The 11,447-nt window shown below is 34.0% G+C and overlaps 1 protein-coding gene across 1 annotated transcript in view; it reads left to right on the top strand.

The window, feature by feature from the left end:
• The first annotated feature begins 4,824 nt into the window (after positions 1–4,824).
• Positions 4,825–11,447, top strand: part of LOC107692590 (pre-mRNA 3'-end-processing factor FIP1-like) — a 12,273-nt gene continuing 5,650 nt past the window's right edge. Inside the window, exons 1-8 of the mRNA XM_016491696.1 lie at positions 4,825–4,926; positions 5,024–5,117; positions 6,795–6,852; positions 7,389–7,488; positions 8,781–8,887; positions 9,921–9,985; positions 10,114–10,221; positions 10,302–10,438. Coding sequence (XP_016347182.1) covers positions 4,831–4,926; positions 5,024–5,117; positions 6,795–6,852; positions 7,389–7,488; positions 8,781–8,887; positions 9,921–9,985; positions 10,114–10,221; positions 10,302–10,438 — 765 coding nt within the window. The 5' untranslated portion in view covers positions 4,825–4,830. The remainder of the gene's footprint in view (positions 4,927–5,023; positions 5,118–6,794; positions 6,853–7,388; positions 7,489–8,780; positions 8,888–9,920; positions 9,986–10,113; positions 10,222–10,301; positions 10,439–11,447) is intronic.

Here is an 11,447-nt window from a genome sequence, read left to right as displayed (position 1 = left end):
TAGGGGAGACAGGGCTAGTTTTCACAATTAATAATTCTCAGGTTTTATTTTTGAAAGTCAATTTCTGTATAGGCACATACCTTAACGTTTTGCCTCCAAAAAGCTTTAATAATGCCCAGGAAACAGGTTACAGTTCCATCAATACACACTGATTTTATCAGTGCATGTTGTCACACTGGGAACCTGCTGTTTATTGGCCGATTTGAGGGGAACGTCTTAGTTTAAATTGGTCAGGTAAAAATGCCATTTTCAATCTCAAAGTAAGAATGCCATTTTTAACATATATTTTCTTTTTAAAGCGATTTTTAACAGTAAAGCAATCCATCCAAAATGTATGTAACAGGCTACAAAATTAACACACATTAAATTAAACTGCTTGAAATAACATTTCATAAAACACATAGGACAAGTTGGTCCAACCTACTTTTGAATGTAATCCAGCAACATTAAATGAAGAACTTAAAGGGATATTCACCCAAAAATAAAAATTCTGTGATTATCTAATTATCCTCATGTCTACAAACCTGTGTGAACTTTCTTCCGTGGAAGATGACATTTTGAGCTTATCAACTGCTTGGTGAACAAAATTATCTAAAATATCTTCTTTTGTGTTCTACACATAAAGTCATACAGGAATGACATAGTTTTTGGGTGAACTATCCCTTTAACATTTATTCATCAGTGTTTTTGCCATGGTTAAAAGAGAATAAGTGAAACAGGTTGTTTGTTCCTTGTGTGCTATAGTGAATTTACACCAGATTAACCTCTTGAAATGATTTTTGCGCCAAACTTACATTTATGTAGAATACATATGTTTTTGAAAATACAGTTTTCATTTAAAATGTTCTCCACAGTATATTTCACCCTTGGCACAGTATATCTCAGTTTGGGTTTATTGTGTTAACTTTTTACCCACAATCTATAGTTTGGAGGATAATACATATAAATATCCTAAATTCTGAAAATGTTGAACTTTAGGTGCCTGGAACCAATTGGATTTGACACCAAAACCTTCAACTTCCTTAGCTATAATCCTTGTGACAACTTCCTATGTCTCCTCATAGCCTAATCGTTTGTTTACTTCTTTGTATACATTTGAAGATGACCACTAAAGTCAGGTTATCACGGCCACAAAAAGAGGTCTGAGGTTTTAATAGACCGGATGCCAAAGAGCTTGACGAGTCCTTGTATCGTTTTCCATTAGGCACGAGTGCACATGATTACTTCCTCTCATAAATAATTAGTTGGCTGCGATCTCCCCTCAAGGAATGTTACATTTCAGTGTGCAAGGGCTTTGGGACTATAGATTTATGTATGGCATGCTGATGATGCTTTGAAAGTGCATAGGGTTGTACATGTTGATGCTTGTCACCTTTATCAGGGTCTGTTAGTTGAAGAACATGGTATTTTTAACAGTGCATAACAATCAGGTATATTCTCTTCATTAGGTTGATCATCTTGACTTTGTTAAATTAGGTTGGATGTCTTCGCCTTCTCTGAAACATACAGTACTACTCATTATTCTTCTTTAATATGTTCGATTAAATTATTAATTGCAAGCACCAAATTGTAAGCACCAAAATTCATTTCACACAGGTTTTCCTGTAAAAGTTGCACACAGCAGCATTTCCTGAGCTTTGGGAGTCTTTTAAGGACACATTGGGCTAGAGTGTATTCACGACAGGCATGTTACATATGTAATTAATTGACAATGAGAGGTTTCAGTTGGCTCACAGCAATGAATAAAAGATGGGAAGGCAATACCTAATCCCTTAAAAACCTTATACAAAAAAAAAACAAGTATTTTGACAATTGCATTTTTTTGTTGATTTTAAATGACAAGTGCTGAACTACTATAATATTTATAAGCTGTTGCAAACTGGTTTAAATATGTTTGTGAGTTAAATCACTGCTCAGATTTGTCGCTGAATGAAAAGGTGTTTAAAATTGATGGCCCTTGTAGCTAAAATTACATAACCGTCCTTGATGTCTTCATTCTTGAATCACACCCAGCCCCTGAGGCTTGCTTTCATTTTGGAATCCACAGGGATGTTTGTCTATTGAAATTGTTAAAAAAGAGCCATGCTAGAGCTGCTAAGAACAAGTACGTGCCTCTTTTTACCTAAACTCATCTTAATCTTAATTTCTTAAAGCGGCTGGGGAGTCTGATGTGAAGATGTGCCAGTAGGTGTAACATTTAAAATCCTTATTTGAGTTACTGTAAATCCCATATTCACAGAGGTCCCAAAATATTTGGACTCTTAAGTCACACTTAAAATGTATAAATGTCATTGCAATATGGTGGGTGACCATATATGTCCTGTTTTTCCCAGATATGTCATGACCAGGAATTCTAAATTGTTTCAAATGTCTGGGTTTTGGCTTTGTCTTGCTCTCATTATACATTCATTCATGCTCTCGTCACAGTCCCCTACATTATGTATGCATATTTGCATTGCTTTGACTGTTCTTTGTACGTCCCACCTTCTCACACGCCACAATCTTAGTTTATTTGAAAAAAAAAAACAAGAACCTTCTAAATCACACAATTTTAGAATTTAAAAATGTTGCATATTTTTAAATATGTTTTATATAATAAAACAACAGACAGACTAATCAAAATTAAGACAAAAAAAAAGTATTTGGATGCTTTCTGGTTATCAAACGCTAATGAATCATGTACATAGTTAATGTGATGGGCAACACCTGTGGTTTCTCTGCTAAGACACCTGTGAACTCGAGGAGAACTGCCTTCACTCTGGGACAGGTTAAGGTAATTGCAAAAATGGCTCAGAAAAGTGATTAGTAATGAAAAAAGCTCTAGCATAATTTGTTTGAAGATGTCACTTGATTTTGTAAGTAAGTGTGGCTTAAGTATCCAAATACTTCTTGGGGCCATTGCATATGCTTACTTAATGAAGAAGAAAGAGTATCTCTCTGTCCGTGTGCTTGGTCATCAAACACTCACAGTAATGCTAGCCTGCACACGGAGTTTCCTGTAACTGGTCAAAGAGGTTAATGTGCACACATAGTGTTAAAAGATCAGTCACTGAGGGACGAAACACAAACAACGGGAATGAATGAAGTGTGTGCTATTTATTTTTAAGTATTAAACATTATAATTGAACTGAAGTAAGAGTAATAGTAATCAATCATATAATCAGTTAAGATGGAGGCTTGTAATAATTTGTATTAGTTTTACCTATTAAAAGAAGAGTTGAGAATCACAAAAATATTGCTTAATTAAAGTTTAATTAAAATTGATTGTCTATTTGCACTAATTAAAAATAAGTTCACCAGTGTGTAACATTTTCAAGTTTATTTTAGTTTTTATATTTATACAAAAAGGCTAATTTTCAAAGCAAGAGAGTGTGGGGGAAAAAATCTAGTTAAATATTTTCTAATTTGTCAGTTTCTCATGTGTGTGAGCATGAGAAATTTGCACATTTCATTATTCTTTATGTAAAACACACATACACATGTCCTAAATTGTATAAGATATTTGTTGAAATAAAACTATTGCTGAAAATTTGATCTGAAACTGTTAATGGTATCATGCCATTTCCGTTTTCATTATTAAATTATATGAAATTATTATTATTACCTGACTTTAATGTATGCCTATATACATTTTTCCAGGAAGATAATTGTTTTAGGAATCTGTACATCAGGATTAACATGGTACAGGCCTAATGACAGGTTAAAGAATCACACTAATTAATTATATCGATCCCCTTACGAAAAATAAGTTTATTCAAGTGTGCTATTAGTATACTTCTTTTAAGCTAAAAATAGGAAAGTATACTTTTAGTCTACTTTTTCTGTACTTCTCAGAAATGGGCTTTATGTTCTTCTCAGAAATATACTTAAAATGACATTTAAGTATACTTGATTTATACTTGAAAAAGTCGAAATATATTTGAGCTAAACTAGTAGTTTACTTAGACTATACTTCAAAGTGTACTAAAATGCTACTACAAGTATTTAATTAGTAAACTATCAGTATACCTATAAGTTCACTTTTAGTATAGTTGCAGTACAAGCTAAAAATATAGATGTAAACAAGTTGTGTACTCAAAGTTTACTACTGTTATACTTAAAGTATACTTAAAAGTATACTTTATATACTAGAAAGTGGGCCAATTTAGTCCCAAGGAGTATTGAAATAGTACACTTACAAGTATACTACTAGTACACCGATATTTGTATACTTACTACATAAAGTATACTTAAAAATATACTTGAACTTTACTTAAGTATTCTTAATAAAATACACTTGAAGTATACTACTTTTAGGTAAGGGTCACTCCAAGAACTGAATATAAGAGAGCTATTGCTTAGAGACATCTAGTGGCTGATGTGCGCTATAAAGCTATATTACACTATTTGCGTGAACATTTAGCAGGTGTATGAGATATATGCATATGTAATGACTTTTTGTTCAATAACTTTGTACTTGGACCAAGGTTCCAGAGCGACCCTAATTTGATTAATAGTAATAATTCATACATAATTGTTTTATCAGTTATCTGAAGTTATCTGAACTGTCTGAACGATTAATTAAATGATTACACGTGTATACTGCAAATAAACTAATTCCAAGTATTCAAGCAGAAGCAAAAATGCTTTATAAGATCATAAGAAACATAATTTCCGTCAACTGTGTCCAAACAGTGTGTGTGTGTGTGTGTGTGTGTGTGTGTGTGTTGCAGCGAGTCAGATTTGTGGTAGTAGTGTGTGTGTGTGTGTGTGTGTGTGTGTGTGTGTGTGTGTGTGTGTGTGTGTGTGTGTGTGAGACTTTTAATTTGTACACCCCTTAAACCGGAACTGATGTCCTCAAGTCTGCAAGAACATCCTACAGAGACAGAAGGAAGTGTGGATTGCTCCGTAAACATCATTCAATACGTTTGTTTTCTATATTCGTATGTGCGTTTGTGTTTTCCCCACCAAAATATCCGCGCGCTGTTTCGGGGTTGGTGGGTTTTAATCTGACCGTGTCTTTGGCTTCTGGAGCGCATTGTAGAGCCCAGAGGAGAAGATGTCTGCAGAGGAGGCGGATAAAACCACCACCACTGATGCGAGTGCAGGAGACGAGGAGGAGGAATGGTTGTACGGGGGTCAGTGAGCGACAAATCTGACCTGCACTCCTGTACTTTGTTATTTTTAACGGCTAGGCAAAAAGTGGTTATTAATATACAACACCATATATTGGCATGATTAATGTAGGGGCCTTTGTACTGCAGTGTTTTGAGATAAGATACCTGTCACGTCACTAGATATTTAAACTTCAAGTCCGTGGTTTAATTCACATTTCTCTTTACGAGGGAATAGATATAGAATTTCAGAATTGTTTAGGTTCTGTCTGAGATTCTGTTATTCTTGAAAAAATCGTTCCGAGGGTAACGTTAGCTGATAGACAGTGTTGGGGAAAGTTACTTTTAAAAGTAATGCATTACAATATTGCGTTACTCCCTAAAAAAAGTAACTAATTACGTTACTTAGTTACTTTTTATGGAAAGTAATGCGTTATATTACTTTCGCGTTACTTTTTAAATATAAGCAGGGCTTGATTGTTTTTAATATAAGAAGTTCTATTTATAACAAATATAAAAGCCCTTTCACACCAAAAAGTGTAATGAATAAACCTCAGGCTGAAGCAAAAGTAAATTCACGTCTGTACAGTAGAACGCAGGAGAAGAAACACTCTTCAGCAATAAAAAAACAAAGCACAATTGTTAGTTTCTCTAAAGTCATTTTTGCTTATTAGTATGGTTGAACTGGATCATCAAAGGTCAGCAGCAAAGATATTGGTTAATAAAATGGGATTAGATACATTTGTGTTATTTAACATTTAATTATTGCAGGTTTGCGTCATATTCTGAGTTTGCATTTCACTGTTTTAATTCATTTTGATTAATACTTAATCTGTTTTTTTTGTGAGTGGGATGAATTAATGCAAATTCACATTTAATCTAGAACTACAGTAACATCACGTTCACACAGCGCACACAACGCCTCTGTACTCCCAATTTCTGAATTAATGCAAATTCACATTTAGTCTAGAACTACAGTAACATCATGTTCACACAGCGCACACAACGCCTCTGTACTCCCAATTTCTCCCAATATGGGGACAGGAGACTTGTCAGTCAATAAATGGGAAAACAAAGTAACTGGCATTACTTTTTTGAAAAAGTAAGTCAGATATTTTCTTGTAAATTAAAAAAGTAATGCGTTACTTTACTAGTTACTTGAAAAAAGTAATCTGATTACGTAACTCGCATTACTTGTAATGAGTTACCCCCAACACTGCTGATAGATTCCATTCAGTATTCTGCATTTCGAATCTGTTCAAGATTCTTTCTGTTGCTACTTTACGAGATTCTACTTTGATTCACATTGAGACCGGATTCTTCGCTGCTTGAATTGAATTTGTCTAAGATTGTCTTTTTTCATTTTGTGATCACTGTTTTGAGAAAATGATAGAATCTTTTCACGCATTCTTATGGTTTCTTTTTTGTTTATATTTGCTACTTTGAGATATAATTAAAGAAATTATTTCACTTTCTGAGGGGACTGAAAGAGAATTCAAATCTCGGATAGATTCTCATGTAGAATGATTTTGAGATTATTTTCAAGAATACTTTTCAAAATCTGTTCATGGTTCTGTAAGGTAAATATTTATATTTATATTATGAGCTGCTCCTCTTAACATACTTACCAATAGAAATTGGGTACCTTGTGCTCATCATCATTTTGTTGCTAATGCATTGTTTGTTTGTTTTTTTTTATAGATGAAGGTGAAAGTAAAGAAACTGAAGAAGAGGAGGCCAAACTGACAGCAGCCATCAGGTGAGAAATGACATGTTTACTGTTAGTGATGTAGTGGCTTTTCAATTTTTTAGATGCCACGGACCCCCAAATATCAATGTCAAAATATTATTTTGAAAATATTTCGTTTCTATTTAGCTAGGTATAAATTTTTTTTCTACTCACTATAGTACTGTACTGTTAGATGCACTGTTTTTCTCTAAACATTTCCACAGACCCTTTAGGACTCCCTTGCGGGCCCCCTGGGGGGGGTCACTGGTGTATACAAGTGGTCTGATTTTTTAGAAGATGTGAAGCGATTAATGATATTAAAAATTGCAGAATGATCGCACACTGCTTTGTTACTTCCAAGTGTTTTCACTGAATAATATTTTGATTATATGACATGGGCTTTTAGAAATTCAACATTCATTGCAGGAACACGTTATGCTGTTTTTTTAACAGCATATCCTGTAAAACATATGCCAATACTAAGATTTGCCTTTTTAAGTTGACTTAGGGGTTTGTCTGCATTTGTTTTCATCATTCTTCTCATGCTGATCCATCTATGTCTGCAGTGTGACTTCTGCTCCTCCTGTTACCGAGGAGGTCACCGCAACCACAAACAACACCACTACCACCATCACCACCACTACTGGAAATGGTGTGGCCAGTCAGGTAACAAATAAAACTACTGTTAGCTGCTTCATTCACTTTTGATGGATTTGATTTAAATTATGATTGCTGTTGTGCTGAAATATATTTAAAGGGGTCATATGATGATTTCAAGTTTTCCTTTGTCTTTGGAGTGTTACAAGCTGTTTGTGAATATATAAGATCAGTAAATTTGTAAAGAATAAAGTCTCAAACCCAAAGAGATGTTTTTTATAGAAGTTTAGACCCGTCCACGCCCTCCTAAAACGCCTTGTTTAAACACGCCCCCACATGTCTACGTCACTGTGTGGGAAGATTTGCATAACACCGCCCAAATGTTCACGCAAAGAAGGCGCAACTTTTATTCTCGCTGTAGTATTGTTTCCAAATATGGTAAGGGGTGTAACATTTCACCACAAGCTTGAGGTATTTGGCCAATCAGAACGCACTGGATAGCTGGCCAATCAGAGCACACCCCCCTTTTTAACAGCGTAAACACATTGCATTACACCAAATACCCAAAATAATGTTATTTTTAGCAACATCATGACCCTTTAACATCAGCTTCAATACATGAATATATATTAATATTACACCTGTACTTTACACTGCAATGCGTGTCAGTTTTGTGTAGCGAAAGCTGCAGATACGTACATTTATTGAGTTTTTAATGGCTTGGTTGGGTTGTGTTTTTCTATGCTAAAAATTGGCAAATTTGAGATCAAGTTACACATCTGTAACATTTATGTTGATTAATTATGGTTAATTATTACTAGTGCTGTCAAACGATTAATCGCATCCAAAATGAACGTTTTTGTTTACATAATATATGTGTGTGTACGGTGTATATTTATTATGTAAATATAAATACACACACATACAGTATATATTTTGAAAATATTTACATGTATATATTTATATTCATATAATTTATATTATATATATGTAAAGATATTTAATATAAAAACAATTTTTTTTTCTGAAATATACAGTGGGTACGGAAAGTATTCAGACCCCCTTCAATTTTTCACTCTTTGTTATATTGCAGCCATTTGCTAAAATCATTTAAGTTAATTTATTTGGCTGCAATATAACAAAGAGTGAAAAATTGAAGGGGGTCTGAATACTTTCCGTACCCACTGTATACATGCATGTGTGTGTATTTATATATAAATAATAACTATACACAGTACACACACACAAATTATGTAAATAAAAACTTTTATTTTGGATGCGATTCATCGGTTGATACATTACAAATGAATGTATTACAAATGAAGAGAACACAAAAAAAACACTCGTTTTGTCTGTCTTAGGAGGAAGCACCTGGAGAAGATGAAGACAGTGAGAGCGATAGTGATGATGACGATGATGATGTCCGCGTCACCATTGGCGATATAAAAACAGGAGCGCCACAGTACGCGTAAGCGTCCAAAGATTGTGCTCACATTCTGAAGATTATAATCTTCTATAAAACACTGGATGTTTGATAGATAACCTGACACCGCCTGCAATCCAAGGTGATGGACTGTTGACGATTGAAGTGGATCAGATGATGGACAAAAACAAACAAACAAATAGTGGAGTGTTCTGGTTAACTGACTTGGATCATGTGCTTTAAAGGGACAGTTCACCCAAAAATGATAATTCTGTCATTTACTCACTCTCATGCCGTTCCAAATCCATAAGACTTCAGTTAATCTTTGAAACACAAAGTAAGATATTTTTAATGAAACCTGAAACGTTTCTGTCCCTCCATTGAAAGTACAGGTAATCAGAAACGGATTTAATTTAGGCTTTGTTTATGTATAAGGGCACATAGAGCGGATCAAATATGGTGTAAACTGAAGCTTGTGCATTTGAGCATCCGTATTTACCATATCGTGATATGCTTTATGTATCTATATCAATGTTTAGATGTAAATAAAAGCCTAGATCAAACCACATCAACCTTCATAATGTAAAGTGATCATATTTCGTTACAAGATTTGGATTAAACTGCTTGATTCATCTGGATTAATTTTATGATGCATTTATGACCTTTTTGCATTTTACGATCTGAGCTCTCAGGAACAGAAACCAAAAGGTTTCATCAAACATAAATGTTTAAAAACATTAATTTGTTTTGTTTTTTTAATTAACCAAGGCGTTATGGGTTTGGAATGAAATGAGGGTGCGTAAATGATGACAGAATTATTATTTTTGGGTGAGCTATCCCTTTTATGCTTTGAATATCCAAATATCATTGGCAGTACTGGCATTACGAGGTCCTCCAAGTGTACTGAAGTAATTAGCGATGTGAAGAGAAAAAGAATGAATAATAAATACATTTTAAATAAGTCATTTGTTATGTAGTATGGGGCTTTTTCCATGTTTTTTTTCTTTGTTGTTATTTTGATACTGTATAACTGAAATAGACTGTATATCTCATGTATTTATGATGTTTTATTGTGCAGGGCATATGGGGGAACTCCAGTGAATCTAAACATAAAGTCAGCTGGCAGCAGAGCATATGGAGCAGGTGAGTGAAACTGTATGTGTTTCAAAGCTTGGCTCTTTCTGACTAAATCATTTGTTCGCTTACAGATGCCTTTTCATGCAAAGCACCATTTGTCAGCTCTTGACATAATCTAAGTGTGTGTTCAGTAGGTACTAAAGTGAAGGGCATAGACCTCGAAGCTCCAGGCAGCATCAATGGAGTTCCAGTCCTGGAAGTGGACATGGAGTCCTTTGAGGAGAAACCATGGAGGAAGCCAGGTGTGTATTAACTTAGCATGGCACTTTTGTGGTTTTTGCATGTGGTGTCTGCATATTGTTTAGCATGTGTGTGTTTACAGGTGCGGACTTGTCTGACTATTTTAACTATGGGTTTAACGAGGACACGTGGAAAGCATATTGTGAAAAGCAGAAGAGGTTACGCATGGGCCTTGACATTCTCAACATTGGGTCCACCACCAGCAAGATATCAGTAAGCATAATCAACTATCACTCGGGATGGAAATTGTAAAGAATTGTACAATTCTGCTTCTGATTATACTATTCCTGGTCCTTTAATGATTTCTTAGGGATTTGTAATATTTGGAAGACAATTCTTTGCATTTCAGATTTCAACAGAATTGTAAAATACAATTTCTTTTAGATTTTTGAAATGATATTTCTTGGACAAAATTAAAACCATTTCAACTTTATTGTATTTGACAACTTTACTTCTCCTAAAGTTGTTTCTTGGATTGAAGGGAAAGCAATAAAACTTACCTTGACTTTTCATTGTTCATTTTACAATACCATTCAAAATTTTGTGGTTGGTAAGAATTTATGGTTTTGAAATTAGTCTCTTATGCTCAACAAGGCTGCGTTTATTTGATCAAATAAAAAAAATATTTAAATATTGTGAAATATCACTATTTTAAATAACTGTTTCATATTTTAATATATTTTAAATACAGTTTATTCCTGTGATGGCAATGTTTAATTTTCAGCAGCTCCAGTGTCTCATGATCCTTCGGAAATTATTCTAATTTGCTGATTTGGTGCTCAAAAACATTTCTTCTTATTATCAATGTTGGAAACAGTTGTGCTGCTTAATATTTTTGTGGAAACAGTGGTACATTTCAGGATTATTTGATGAATATAAAGTTTAAAAGAACAAATCTTCTGTGTTATAAATGTTCTTACTGTCATTTTTGAACAATTTATTGCATCCTTGCTGAAAAAAGTATTAATAAAAAAAAAACTGACTCCCACTTTTGAACTGTGTGTGTATATTTGCATATTTTTAATGTTTTTATACCATCCACATTATCGGAAGTATCCCGAACCGTCTGCAAAAATGGAGCCAGTTTTGAATAAGAATGGGTTTCTGATTCCAAACCCAAGCTGTTACATTCCAGTCTGATAATGTCATGTTAGTAGTTATAAAATGAGTAATTATTAGTCAAGTGTGCATGTTTATATATTAACATTTTACCTTTTCCACCTCTTCC

The sequence above is a fragment of the Sinocyclocheilus anshuiensis genome, unplaced genomic scaffold, assembly GCF_001515605.1.
Source record: "Sinocyclocheilus anshuiensis isolate Anshui unplaced genomic scaffold, SAMN03320099.WGS_v1.1 scaffold50, whole genome shotgun sequence".
Taxonomy (NCBI): Eukaryota; Metazoa; Chordata; class Actinopteri; order Cypriniformes; family Cyprinidae; genus Sinocyclocheilus; species Sinocyclocheilus anshuiensis.
Note: the sequence above shows the minus strand (reverse complement) of the source record. Positions and strands in the feature narration are given on the sequence as shown.